General features: G+C 33.4%; 3 protein-coding genes across 6 annotated transcripts in view; 2 read left to right on the top strand and 1 right to left on the bottom strand.

Annotated features, from left to right (window-relative positions):
- The first annotated feature begins 1426 nt into the window (after positions 1-1426).
- Positions 1427-6247, top strand: LOC105328680 (salivary glue protein Sgs-3). Of its 2 annotated transcripts, none has more exons than XM_066078993.1 (4): positions 1427-1603; positions 3817-4191; positions 4578-4724; positions 5683-6247. In XM_066078993.1, the coding sequence occupies exons 2-4, from the start codon at positions 3957-3959 to the stop codon at positions 6183-6185; spliced, it is 885 nt and encodes a 294-aa protein (XP_065935065.1). In that variant the 5' UTR covers positions 1427-1603; positions 3817-3956; the 3' UTR covers positions 6186-6247. The 2 variants fall into 2 exon arrangements, with proteins under 2 accessions (XP_065935065.1, XP_011427961.3); XM_011429659.4 differs by lacking the exon at positions 1427-1603 and adding an exon at positions 2910-3107.
- Positions 6248-6384: 137 nt separating this feature from the next.
- On the bottom strand, positions 6385-13874 carry LOC105328678 (leucine-rich repeat-containing protein 23). Of its 2 annotated transcripts, XM_011429657.4 has the most exons (9): positions 13737-13874; positions 13330-13442; positions 12574-12827; positions 11024-11154; positions 10333-10469; positions 9863-9939; positions 9428-9582; positions 8805-8826; positions 6385-6636 (listed from the first exon to the last, which is right to left on the bottom strand). In XM_011429657.4, the coding sequence occupies exons 1-9, from the start codon at positions 13872-13874 to the stop codon at positions 6632-6634; spliced, it is 1032 nt and encodes a 343-aa protein (XP_011427959.2). In that variant the 3' UTR covers positions 6385-6631. The 2 variants fall into 2 exon arrangements, with proteins under 2 accessions (XP_011427959.2, XP_011427957.2); XM_011429655.4 differs by lacking the exon at positions 8805-8826.
- Positions 13858-15084, top strand: part of LOC105328679 (zinc finger protein castor homolog 1) — a 22893-nt gene continuing 21666 nt past the window's right edge. Inside the window, exons 1-2 of one of the 2 annotated variants that reach the window (XM_011429658.4) lie at positions 13858-13985; positions 14112-14203. The gene's annotated coding sequence lies outside the window, so the exon portion shown is untranslated. Of the gene's footprint in view, positions 13986-14111; positions 14204-14288; positions 14387-15084 lie in introns of those variants that run through there. The other variant, XM_034482618.2, reaches the window with a different exon arrangement.

The following is a 15084-nucleotide window of genomic DNA, read 5'->3' as shown; positions in this document are numbered from 1 at the left end:
TACGAAGTTTTTTATATTATATCAAATATTGTTACGTGATGCAGAATTGGTTCCCAAAAACGCGTTAAATAATAAACGTTTCCGATCATACAGTTTTTTAGTGTAATTGTGTAAAGTTGACAACCCTGAAAAAACAACATAATATCGTTATAGAATATAATATTATTATCATAATTTAACACATATTAATAAATTATATTTACTATAAACTCATGTATAAGATAAGATGGTCCGACACCATCATCAACAAAGAAAAGTTGCTCAAAACATGCAACAACCGTTAATGAAATAAAATCATAAAGTGTTGCAGTTGCAATGCTATAAACTATTACATATGTATTAAACGGTAACAGTTGAAATTGACACCCCGAGAAAACCATTGTCAACCGACGCGAAGCGGAGGTTGACAATGGTTTTCGAGGGGTGTCAATTTCAACTGTTATCCTCCCAAACAGGCACTATTTATTTTGCTATACTGAATGTCTTAATTTTTAAGAAAATGTTACTTCTTTTATAAAGGAATAACGTGAATTCTACAGCGAACCGTACGCGCATAATTATCGCGCATGTAACAATTTGTATTGTTATACTTTCATGTTAAATACTGAAATCTGATTGCTTAAGACGCAGTTAATAATATTTACTATTACCCTCAGCGTTAGCAACGCACTTGGCAACGGGTAACATTCAAAAATGTTACATGCGCGAAAATTATGCGCGTACGGTTCGCTGTAGAATTCACGTTATTCCTATATAAAAGCAGTAAAATTTTCTTAAAATTAAAAAAAAAAAAAATTCAGTATAACAAAATAAATAGTGCCTGTTTAGGAGGATAACAGTTGAAATTGACACCCCGAGAAAACCATTGTCAACCGACGCGAAGCGGAGGTTGACAATGGTTTTCTCGGGGTGTCAATTTCAACTGTTACCCTCCCAAACAGGCACTGTTTATATAATGTTACCCGTTGCTAAGTGCGTTGCTAACGCTGAGGGTAATAGAACGGATTATGAACTGCGTCTTAACCAATCAGATTTCAGTATTTAACATGAAAGTATAACAATAACAGTTGACAACTCCAACCATCAATGATAAATCGCCACTTCATGATGAAATTGTATCATTAAACTAAATTGCACAACATCCCTAACGCTTAATGAAACAATTAAATATCATAACGAGTTGCAGAAGCACCCTTTAATGATATAAAATAGTAAAAGTAATTGCAATTCCTTTATGAGAAAACACCTTTTCATTTTCCTGAATTTGCTCAACCCTACTAGTATATTATGTTGTTGTTTCTTTATTATACTATATACTTTCGAGGAGGGACACATGCATGGAAAGATGACGGACATGAAAAGACATAAACTGTGCAAGTGACAGAGCAAATCCTATCCAGCTGGAACCCACGAGGGTATAAGGGATTTTGGCGAGCGCTCGCGAGCAGTCGCTTTGCTGAACACGCCTCAGGAATCGCCTGGTAAAGAGATCCGACGCCAAAAGGAAACGAATGTCATGGCAACAGCGGGAACAAATAGCCCAGGATGTAGAGTGAGACATTGTACGCTTATGATCAAGAAGAAGAAATAGTTATAAGCACATGTAAGTAAAAATACATGTACATAAAACTCTCAATTGTTTCTATAAAGATTCATCATTTTACTTTTTTTAAGTTCGTATGCTTTCACTATAATGTTCCTTTTAATTGATTAAATTAAAATGTTGTATTCAATTGAAGATCTTGTTGGGTCACTAAAACTCACAGTTAGACCGATTTTAATTCTACTATGTTCGAATTCGCCCTATTTGTCAGCGGGCGAATTCAAGACGGGGTGAAACTATTTACAAGTAAAGAAGAGCGAAAATAACAAGGGGCGAAATTAACCCTGTATACAGTATTTTCAAACATTGATATGATGTAAATGTAAGTCTTATGATGTTTGTGTTTGCTTCGAAGTATTCAGGAACAAATCCAGAAATCATGTGCATGTATTAATCAAAGTACCCAACGGTCTTAATACATTTGATTTACGAGTGATTGTTTCAAAACATTGGTTCAAATAATAAATAAAACATCGTTTATTACATTGAATATTGCCTATATCTTATAATAATAAAAGAAATGATTAATTTCGGTATCATTTTGTATCTAAATAATTGTGCATTACTTTAACCTTACCTAAAATTTAAAAAAAACCTAAAATTTTAACATTTTGATACAATTGCGTACATATTAAATGGTATTTTCAAAAATCTATGCTTAAAATGATTAAACGTATGTTTTGCTATTTGCTTTATTTTGGTATTCTTCGTTTTCTCCCCCATTTATATTATGGATATGAAATCTTGTAATTTTAACTGGCATACATTTGACAAACACCAAATTATTTCGCTTGCGCTGACCAGTTTTACCGATTTTAAAAAAGAGGAGGCGCACATTCCAAAATTCTCAAAGCATTCCATTGTGTATACCGTCTTTCAATATGTCGATGATGTCACGAAGCTTTGATGAAAACCAAGAAAACATAATCCATGTAACGTTCACGATATCAAAGAATGTGCTTAAGTCGGAACCGGTGGAACAGGACTAAGGAAGTTGATAGACAGGTAAATGCTACAAACCGGAGAGGGACGGGAATCTCTGGCCGAGGCACATCACAATACCGTACACAAAATAAAAGCCAAAGTATGCCGATTCTCATTACAAAATCTAGAAATCAGAAGAAACAACACGAGAAAATGTGTTCATAGAACAGCAAAATGATGATCAATATGATAAAAAATGAATTTATTTTAGAAGCACATTGAGACACGCAAGATTAAAAATACGGTGAAACCTGTAATATAATATGAGGATAATTATAATGTTGATAATTTTTCGGCGGAATGGAAAAATGGTCAGTTAGTTCCGATCTGTTATCTGTTTGTCCTCTTACTATTTCATATAGTGATATTGTGACCACTGTACTGTTATAAATATCAATTCTTGCAAGCACGCCATCTTCGATAAGAGTCTTATTTTCGTATGAGGACAGCGTCAAAATGAACTTTCGACTGGTCATTTTGTTGGCGACATTTACTGTTTCACATGCCTTTTTCTTTGACAGTGAGTATTTACTTTATGGAATGAATAGTTACACTCTTAGTCATTACATATAGCAGCCAAAGTATTTTTCTCATATCACAATTTGTACGGCGTCTGTTGCCAGTGAACGCTTCTCTAAAACTACTGAACCAACAGCAACCTAGTTATTCTTAACCTTTTATTGAAATGAAAGCCAAATTCTCTTAAAATGGGGGAGAGGGGTTAGTTAAAAACCAAAAACAAGAAATAGGAGAAACAAGAAAATATGTACGTTTGCCTCAAAGATCTTTTTCTCCAGCACAATTGTACCATATTATATATACAAAGAAAGTTTTCATATATTTATTAAAGGAAGTGCATGCACACGTATTTACGAAATTGGTAACTCGATTGCTTCATGTATCTTTGCTCCCTAAAAGATAATCCGAACCCTCACAAGTTGTTCAAAGTCCGTTTATTCCCATAAATGCGGGAACAAAAATGATTTTTGAACAAAAACTCGTTACTCTTACGACTGTACGTTTTAAGTCACTTAATAGTTAGTATTTTATCTGCAACAACCAATTTAAAGGGAATTTTTACTGTTTGATTGTATCGCGATCAAACAATTGCATTAAATATTTGAATATTGACCATTGGCCATTCATTAATCATTCATTATTTGAGAAACAATTAAAATACGCATGTACCAAAGGCAGCTTCGTTTATACTGTTCTATGTTGACTTTCAGGTCTTTTTGGCACTTCGGCGCCAAAACCAACCGTGAAAACAACTAAAGGTGCCACCTCTGCTCAAGGGACCAAAGCAGTGGTACTGGACTATTTTGCTCATAAGCTATGTCCAAAACACCTTCAACGGAACAGGTACCTGATGTACTATAGTTACGTCAAAAGATGCTATACCTTCGTCATCACGGACCGAGCTGACTGGTTCACAGCCAAAGCAGACTGTGCCAGCAATGGCGGCAACCTGATGAACATCCACCAATCGCTGGAGAACTTCTACCTGGGTATGAGAGACCAGATAGCTCTGGGTCATGCAGATGCGTACATTTGGATCGGGCTCTCTGACACCGTTACTCCGGGCAGCTTCTCTTGGATTAATGGTACAGGATTAACTAATAAGTTATTGTGGTCCATAAGCGCACGCCACTTCTCTAACGGTAGCGGATAAAAGCGTCTGATTTTCAACAAAATCTTATCAAAGATCTCTTTAAAATCAAACTATATGGGATTCGTTTTCGCAGTCCTAAAATATTATCTATTTGAATCTAGTCACATAAACCTAGTTTTGAAAATGATTTAAAGTTTATAATCAATTTTGAAAACTTGCTGTTTTCAAATTGCATTTACCAATAATGCACCTTGCAAGTTTGGCATACACCGGTATTTTGTCAAAGATGACTTTGTTGCTTACAATCACAAATATAGAGATATCAATAAAGTCGATGAATAATAACTAAGCATTTATTACGTATGATACCGTTTAAAGGACCACTGAAGACTTATAAACACTGGCACACTGGGCAGCCCAAGATGGGGACCCCGGGAGATAACTGTGTGGCCTATAGTCATGACACACAGGACTGGAGCACCTTCCCTTGTAACTCCACCAAGCTGGGATGGGTGTGTGAGTTCGGTATGTATACGAAGTTATAGAAGGTTGTTCGGAAAGGATAATTATGAAAGCAAAGATCACATTGTAATTGTGATCTTGCGGGCATTGTCTGAACCATCCATTTAGAAAAGTAATGCTACGTGCCTGTCATTATTGCAAAAAAAAAAACCCCAACCCAAACAAACAAAAACACGCTAAAATAAAATTCAATTGTTCTTTTAGCAGGCGCTTTTATACTGTGATGAGTCTTGGCTATAAAGTTTTGACAGATTATCATATCAAACTTCAATCTAATGCAAATTCTGGTCACGTGCATCAACTGTTCGGGTAGAGCACATGATATTGTCTCACTCCTACTGCTATCATGATACTGATCTTTACATTATTGTTTCTGGTAATCGTTTTGGGGCACCATACAACATACCATATACTTACAATTATTCATTTATTGACTTGATGAGCTTATTTGCTTTGTGCCTATATCATGTAATGAAACCTAGTATCTAGAGTTAACGTCATATTACATGTATACAAAACGCTGAACAGTTATTTGCTGAAAAAACATCATTGGAAAACTTGGTACATAAGTACCCCTACGGAGAATATAAACACTTCTTGGTTTTAGGTAAACTGTCAAATTACCCTTAGACTAGCTAGGCATCCACCAGATGACTCAGTGTTTTTCAATCAATATCTAAGAACGCTTTGCAAAATAAACTTTTAACTCATTGTACGGGTACCCTCTATGGAGTAGACGATCCCTGTTGCTTTTTAAGTCGCTATTTCAAAGGTCAAGGAACGGATTACTTTATAATTTAACCAGTACACTTAGTTTTTTTTTCAATCAATATTTTTTGTAACCACAAAAAATGATTTCACTTCAGATAATGTTATCTTTGAAAAGCAACCACTTGTTATGCCTCTTTCATATACACTAAACACTTTATCTTATACATTTAACAACTTCTTTGAATTGAAGAACTGAATGCTACTATCCCTGAAACTACCTCCAACTCTGTGCCATCTACAACACAAAGTATATCCACTGAACCAACAACTGAACCTACAACCCTTGAACCTACAACTCCTGAGCCTACAACACCTGAGCCTACAACACCAGAACCTACAACCACTGAGCCTACAACTCCTGAACCTACAACACCTGAACCTACAACTCCAGAACCGACAACTCCTGAACCTACAACTCCTGAACCTACAACTCCAGAACTTACAACACCTGAGCCTACAACTCCTGAACCTACAACCCCAGAACCTACAACACCGGAACCCACTCCAGAACCTACAGAACCCACAGAACCAGAAACAACTCCAGAAATCACTACAAAACACCACATGGCATCCAAACATACACCAAAACATACAACAACTGCAAAGACAACGGAAGCCAAAACAACTACATTGCCAACAACAACAACTACTGAGGAAGAAACAGGGATTATTATAATTGGAAAACGGTCTTGATTTTTTCAATGATTTTAGGAAATACATTAAATATCTGAATTGAGTGTATAAATTCTTTAAAATGAGATGAAAGAGATACAATGTAACATATATAGTACTTATTAAAAGTTGATTTTAAATTTTCACATTTGTACAGGTTTAAAATTGTATTAATCTTTAAAATAAAACAAACCAGCATAATTCTATGAAACTGACGCTATTTATAGAATAAAAGATTTTATTCCCTTGAAAATATATAAAAAAAAAAGATGTGATTAGAATGTCTATAAACAGATATTGTACAGTAAATAATATATCACAGATATTTGTTCACAAATTCAACACTGGCTTTCTATGTCAGATGTGAGCTGTTTTCATTTTAAAGACACTTCCTGCAATTTCTATTGTGATTTTAAAGCTGTTATTTTTGACTGGTCATCTAGTCCTCCTCTGCTTCTGATCCTTCCTCATTCTACAAAGAAAATTAAATCCAAGCATTTAGTATTCACATATCAAATCTGACAACTCATCAGCCCAAACTTTGCATTAGCTAGCAGATATATACCAGTAACTACTGGTCTGTGACCAGTTCTCGCCGAGCAGCATCTCTCGCAGTGTATTGTTATGTCATTTTATCAACACATAAAATAATATATGAAAAATGACATATCAATGCACTGGCAAGAAATGGTACTTGGCGAGATCTGGTCGCATGCCAGAATGGGTAAATTTGGGTTGCCATGTGCACCCAAGTTTTCCCTTAGAGTTACAGATCTGCAGCTTAATTATGTTGGTTTTAAGAACATACTGTGGTTTCATCAATATTCGTTGAATACCAATTTTCGTGGATTTCGTTGTTGAATTTATCCATAAAATTAAATGTTCATTGAAGTGCAATTTCTACTATTTATTTGTACTGATAGGATCATTGGCCACAAATTTACGTATCTTGAAACCGTGATTTTCACTTTATCCACAAAAATTGATACCCTTGAATATTAATGAAACCATAGCAACTTCAAAATTTATTTTAATTTTGATTGCAATACACAGTTTGATGGGTAGAGAATTTTGTTTAAATCATAAAATATAAATCAGCTATGACTTTCAGAATAGTAGTATCGGGTACTCAAGTTTATTATCATATTCACTAAGCTAAGGGTTTTTGGCCAACTCCGCTCCCCATAAACCCTTGGGTTAATGGAGAGCGAAGTGGACCTAAAACCCTTTGCTAGCAAAGATGGTTTATAATATACAGTTTATATAGTCATTGAAGATGAAGACATTTTTTTTTTTGGACTAATTTGATTTTTCACTCACTTTTCAACAACTGTGTGGATTTCTCTATATGCAGTATTAAACTTTTTTGCATATAAAATTGGTGATACACAGATAGAAAAAAATCAAAATTCCTGCCTACTTTAATTTAAATTTGCCATGGAAATATTTTTATAGACTTCATTTTCAAAGAGAGGATTTTTTTTCTTCAAAACTATATACTGGTACATGTAAATAAAAAATTTATGAATAAAATCTGCATGATCAAACAAAGATGGCAAAAGTCAAAAAGTACATGGTTTATGAGAAGATATACACAAGAGAGATAGGACAGACAAGTACTGACATACTGGTAGGTAGATGTTATACATATATTCTATATATACGTTTTACAAATACATGATATATCTCAGAGTGCATAAGGATATTGATTTACAAAAAACTTTCAACTTGTGACCAAATTGATAAATGTTCCACAAAAAAGACCAGAATCTATCTAATGTTTCAAAAATCGATACTGGCACACTTTTAAAAATCTGAATAAATAAGTTAATCAATTCAAATTAGATTAAATATGAATCAATCATGAATACTTTATTTTGACTTTTTGGAAAAATGCAACTCCAAGTTGTTAATGTACATGTATTTGTAACACTACCAGTCACTATAACATATCTTGACAAACTACAAAAGATATACAAGAACTGCAGATCCGCTCCCACATTGTTCAAAAGGCAAGCAGAGCGATTAAAAGCATCAAAGCACTATTTAAAGGTAAAGGTTGCACAATCCTCAGCAAAGTTTGATTGTTCTATTAAAATCTGGGACAATCATTTTCATATACAATTAATAATTCAGCTCTATGTTTTTATATATATATATATATTAGTATTTTAAAAGAAAATGTCAAATAGGCTTATAACATTCCTATTTCAAATTGGTAATTATTATCATAGATATTGGCTTAGTGGTAAAATTAAGAAACATCATTTCTTCATGTTTGATATTCATATCTTTTCCCATCTAGTCCACCATTTTAAAAATTGTATATAATTCTCCACTTTTCCATTTTTTATCACAATCAGTACAGCTCTGACTTTGACTAAAAATTTAAGAAACTGATATATATCTAAATCTAAAATGATTTTTTTAAAATTTGAATTAGATATGAAGAACATGCACACAATAGGATATGATATTAAATAATTTTTAATACAAATAATTTTAGCATGCTGAGGATTGAAGAACCTTAAAACAAAAAAGCAGCCAGAGTACATTTGTTCTACATGTTCTATCAACAAGAATGAGTGTATTTCCATTGAAGCAACCACTACAGTTATACATTATACACATATGTATCACCTTGCTCTCCTTCTGCTGTATTCTGTAAGTCAAAGGTAATTACATGTAGCATGAAACCACATCTCAAAACACATTCATTGAAAGTGTTAGTGCACAAGTGTTTGACGTTACAAATATTTTTTTTTAATTATAAACCTAATTATAGAACAGGGAATAATTTTATTATTAAGAAAATATCTTTGACATGAAGCACCTCTGTGTGTCAGTGTGAGAATCCTACTTCCGCAATCTATAATTAAATAAGACTTGTAAAATTTGACTGAGGTGACTCCACATGAGATGTTAGATCTTGTATATACATGTAGTGTATTGTAAGATTGAAACACTGCTGTGACATCATTCCTTATAATTATGATCTTACACTCAGCCTAAAAATTTACTTTTGATTGTCTGACATTGGTGAGCTTTGCATCAGTCCTATATCAAACTTATTATAAGACTGTTGCAGCACTGATCGTACTGTCTCAGATGAGTCAACAAGAATAAGATATATATGACTTTACAGTTCTGTCACAAAATAATATCAGACAGTTTTTGGCATAGTACCACAAACTACACATTTTGTATCTGGCATAAATCTGATGTGTAATAGATTTACAAGTCTTATTTGAATGAGCTCCTACCTCCGCTGCCAGCTCCTCCTGTCGCCTCTGTTCGTAGATCTGTTCTGCCTCCTCGCGCTCCTCATCATTATACTCCTCCTTGTCCAGCCTCTCAAGCTTCCTCAGAGTGATCAGAACCTCGAGGCGATAATCCTCCTCCTCAGCAGCAGGGTTCTCTGCCAGAAAGGAAAATCAGCATAAAAAAATTGTAAAAAAAAATCCAATTCAAAATCAAACTCGGGTTATATTATAAAAAAGGGTATTCAGTGATTTTACATGAAGATCCAGGCCAATTTTGCCAATTAACAAAATTGAGGTGGATAATCATAATCATTAAAACTGTGGAAAAATTGAATCCTGCCTCCTCTTTATGAGATTCCTGTATAAGCTAGCTCCTGCTCCAAAGGTCATATATGTACTGTTAATGTGTTGTTTATGCCTATATAAATTTCATACCTGATAGTACCAGAGCTCTCAACATTGGCAGAGGCTGAAGTTTCTGTAATTCTTTTAGTGATGTGAGGTTGTTTCCTCTGTAAAACATAGTATGAAAAAAACTTTTAGTATATAACCGTCAAATATCACTATCTTTAATTTTCCAGAGATGTAATCTGATATCCAGATCACCAAACTATATTTTTTTAAAATCTATATCACAACACTTTTTTAGCATGTTTTAAATGAAGTACCTTTGAAATGCCTTTTGTTAAATAAGCAAACACTGTACAATTGATTCCAAAAAAAGACCGTTTCATAATTTTTGCAAAGTATGATAAATTCATCTCCATAAAAGTAACTTGATCTGAAGAGCTGGATAATGTCTAAATGCAAAGGGCAAATTATTGGATCAAATTTGATATTTCACATCTCATTTGAGAACTGCTTGCTTCAGTATCTGAAGCATCATTAGTGGCATATATAATCACCTGAAGTTGATGTATTGTAGCATCTTTAAATCCTCAACAAATCCATCTAAAGCTTCTAACTGGTTGTCTCTCAGATGTAGAGTGGTTAAACTCTGAAGTCTGTTCATGCCTTCAACTTTCTTAATTGTATTAGCTGCCTGTATTGGATAAAATAATATAGTTCCATTACATATTTCATATGCATAAAATTCGATGAATAAAATTAACATGTTCAAAACTGTAAACGTAGTTATTTACACTTATTAAGAATGCATTTATGAAGCTGTCGTATAATATGCATGGCTATAAAATACTGTATTGCAGAACTTCATACATGAGTTGTTCCCCTTTCTACAGCAGTTTTCAAGATCGTACATCCATATGACTATAGATTACAAGATTCTAAATTTCTTTGTAATTCAACAAACCATTTTTTTTTTGGAGAGAGAGAGAGAGATAGAAAGTGCCCATAAGAGTTGGTTTGTTTACCGTAAATCATTAACTAAGTATGTCAATTCAAATCATCTAGCATTCTTAAAACAAATGAGTCCATAGCATCAAAATAGCAAGCATCTGGATGTAGGCTAAAGAAAGCTTTACTTTGTTTTTTGTCTAGTTTAAATTTCCCCCATGTGTAAATAAGAACTTTTACTGAGGTTAAAATTGAATTCTTCAATTATAATAAAAACAGGAAATATTTCCATTTTCTTACAAGGAACAAGTTCTTCAGATTTGGAAGACAAACTCCTTCTGTGGTCTCCAGTTTGTTTCCTCTCAGCTCCAGTGTGTGTAAACGGGACAGTTTAACTGGATCTAGACCTGATACTTGGTTTATTTCATTGTCTGCAAAAAAAATTATTAAAAATCATATATAATAAATGTATTTGTTTACTGTTTCCATGCACAGCAATATATTGGTAATTCCAGAGCTACATGTCCAGAGCCTCTCTCTCTCTTTCTCTCTCTCTCTCTCACCTTGCATAGAAAAGAAATATCAGACAATTATATTTTAAAAACAAATTTAATTAACGAGGCCGGGTCTAATTTGTTCTGCCCTAGATTTTTTAATGTAATTTTTTACATAATGATTTAAGATGAAAAAATCAGACATTTACCACATCGTTTGTTTAGGGTATCATCTCAAAGTTTATTAATTTTTAACATGGGATTTTGCTTGAAATGTATGGTATCAATTTTGCACATTTTTTACTTTTATTATAAACTTCTGCCCTAGGGATTTCTTTATCTTTTCTACATTTGAAATTTATTGCTAAAAGGCATTAAATGGTCAAATAAAAAAAACCTTTTACCCCCTGGTTTGTTCCTGGGGTCTTATCAAAGTTGTTTTTGTATGCCCAATTTCCCAGATTTGTCAGATAATCACAATTTTTCATTTGACAAAGGTGGAAATGGTGAACTTTACAGCATTAAAACATTCAGACATATTTATATAAGTAATAAATAAATATATAGCATCACATATCAAGTGTCATTAACACAAAATACATGGTTATTGTCTTAAAATACATCATGTATTAAGCTATATTTAGGTGGGGTAAGAAAACATGACAGAGGACTATAGGCTTGCTGAACTCTCTTCACGTTTTTGACTCGAGCCCAAACATAGCTTATACTTCAAGACTTTTATGTTTTTTCTACAATATAACATCAATTTTATGCCTCAAATGAGCTTATTTCGACAAATTTTGCTAAATATCTGCAGCAGTTGAAGCCAATTTTTGCTGAATATCTGCAGTTGAAACCATAACGCCATGGCGTCAACCAAGCAAAAAGATGACATCACAATGCAAATAAAACGCTGCGCAAAAACTGTACTGAACTGTACTCTGCCTCGTTAAGCTAAAAATTGCTTGTTTAAATATGACCCAACCTAAAGTGAAACAAAACTGCTCCTGATCATTTCATATAAAAATTGTAAGTAGCGAATAACTTTCCTTGACATTAAGTCACTAATTTGTTTTATACTGATTGTTTAAGATAATTAACAGATCATAATACAATTAAACAACCTTATATTCTTTATCACAGAATTTTCATTTTCTTTTTTTCAAACAGGATCAAAATATAACAGAAAATTTCATTTAAAAGTTCAAAGCATTGAACAATGAAATAATATTTCAGGGGAGATACTCTCCATCAAATAAAATTATAGTGTAGCATTCTAACTTTCATATCATAATATCAATGCATCTTTGTTTAACAAACTCAGAGTTTCCTCCCTTTGATCGCAATATGTCTTACCATTCAGACTCAGGTGTTCCAACATTGGGTGATTAACTCCTTCCAGTGATTTTATTTTATTTTTGTTGAAGCTGGCAATTTGTAAGAATGGCATCTCTTCTAACTTTGCTGACACAAGTAAATTATTGTCAGCTTTCAATGTCAGTAAATGAGTTAAAACACTTAGTGAACTGATATCTTTTAGTTTATTCCCACTCAGGTCGATGTATCTCAGGTGAATAAAGGCTTTCAAGATACTGATATCTGTAATTTCTCTGTAATAAGAAATTTTAGATTAATATAAATCAAAGTTTTTAAGTTGAAACAAATGAAACACTATCAGATATCATAATGTTCAATATTGGCTTGAGGATTGCTGAACCTTTTCAACACTCTCAGTCGAATATTGCTTACATTATTTCAAAACAGTGATTCGGCATCATATTTTCACAATTGATGCCTCCAGCAAGCTATTTTTGACAAGTGTCATAGCTGCAGATCTGTAGCTCTACGGGAAAATTTAGGTCGACATGACGTAAAAATTTCCCATTAAGCTACTGATAAATTTGCAGCTACACTTAATATCTGTGCAAAACATGAAAAATAGCAAAATACAGGTGACTTCACATTTTATAAATGCAAGTAATGCTACATTAAGGCATTGACCAAAAATGGATTTTTTATTCAATGTAAGGAATAATGGCAGAATAAAATTCAAGCACTTTGATATTGTCCTCAAAAGCAGTCACACTGTATAGCAAATATAAATCACTGTACCTTTCATGTATATCTAATCTGACAAAGGCATGGGCTAAACCATCACCAGTTTTACAGAGCAGTGAGAGACATTCTCCAACAGTTTCCTCTGTCAATGGATTTTCAGGAACTTTCTGAAAAACAATTAATTTAGGACATTTATCAAATACTTTCAGATTGCCAGTGTGCGTCGGTTGAATATCATTTATGAATTAAAAAAAATATGGTGGCATTTTTGTTATTTTGTGTAAAAATACTGTTAATTATTGAAATAAGGAGTTGAGTATTCGCTTGTTTACATGGTAAAATATGAAGTCCCACTGATATAGAACTGCAGTGGTAATTGTACTGCATGTATATATGATAGGAGAGAGAGAGAGAGAGAGAGAGAGAGATAGAGAGAGAGAGAGAGTTTTCAATTTATATACCTCTTCTTCCTCTTCCTCCTCTTGTTTTTCCTCTTCTTCTCCCAGCTTCTCTTCTTCTTCACCTAATTGTTCCTCTTCGTTCCCACCTACGACTTCATCCTCCGCCTCCTCTCCCATTTGTTCTTCGGTGTCCGACATTTTTTTAAGTTATAAGTTCCTCTCTCAACGCTAGGCCTGGGACTTTACCCAACGTGAATTTATGTTATGCTTACAAACAATGGCGGACCGTTACCAAGGAGATCGCTTGTGGTAAGGCCAATATTTTTACGGTTTTAACTTTATTTGAGATCATTTTAAATAGACTTAAAGAAATGTTCGCTTGTATTAGATGACAAACATACAATTATTTTACTTAATTTGAAATATATTGTGAAGGCATCGAAGAATGACAGAAAACAACAATAACACCGAAATCTCGCAGCAGACGCCAATGAACGAGACTTCATCTTATGGGCTGGAGGAGTGAGGTAAGGATAAGTAGTTTCTAAACTTTTTAACTTTTATGAAAAACTTTGTCTTATTTGGGTAAAACTTCATCTGAATTCTTACATTTTACTTATTTTGACTTCTAACCGTTTAACATGCCTTTACATTCGGAAAAACCTTCGGTATAAAATTGTGACAGTTTTGTACTTTTCACCCCAAAAAAGGTAGAGTATCGTAGTATGTTATCAAAGTACATGTACACATACTGCTATGTATCACAGGTCAGAATAGGGTGCGTAAATTTTGATTGTTTGCCAACCACATTATTTTTTTTCTTTTATACATATTTAGGAGTTTATAGATAAGTTTACAATATTTTTTGTATCACGCTTGTATATTGCCCCATTGAGCCTGTACCGTAGATTTTGGTGTCTGTTTAAAGGAACATAAGCATATCTCTGTGGACTTTTTAAAAGTCTTCTTTTTTTGGCATGGAAAGTGTGCAATTCTAACTTTCTTTCAATTTTTCATTGTGCTGTTCAGTATCTTTATTTGATAATAGGTCAACCTCAGCTATTAATTTTTCATTACACAGTAAGCCTATGGTATTTTATCAGTTCGAGAGAAATATTAATGTTTCAAAGTTCATTTTGATATGACAAAATTATTCTGGAGCAGTGGCCCTATTTATGCTGTAAAAAAAAAATCCTGAACAAAATTGATACACTACAATGTAGGCCACTTTGGATATGATTAAAATTTGCAGAATTGCAGTTTTTTCTTTCCAACCACTCAGTCAGTGAAGTGGATCATTGTTTCAAGATTTTTGTTCTTTTTAATTCTTGTTAGAATGTAGAAGGATTTTGCAAGGTGTACACGCATGGTCAATTTAAAAGGACTATAACCCATAATTGTTTGAGTT

This window comes from Magallana gigas, chromosome 3, assembly GCF_963853765.1.
Source record: "Magallana gigas chromosome 3, xbMagGiga1.1, whole genome shotgun sequence".
Classification (NCBI taxonomy): domain Eukaryota; kingdom Metazoa; phylum Mollusca; class Bivalvia; order Ostreida; family Ostreidae; genus Magallana; species Magallana gigas.
This window is presented reverse-complemented; position numbering and strand designations above follow the sequence as displayed.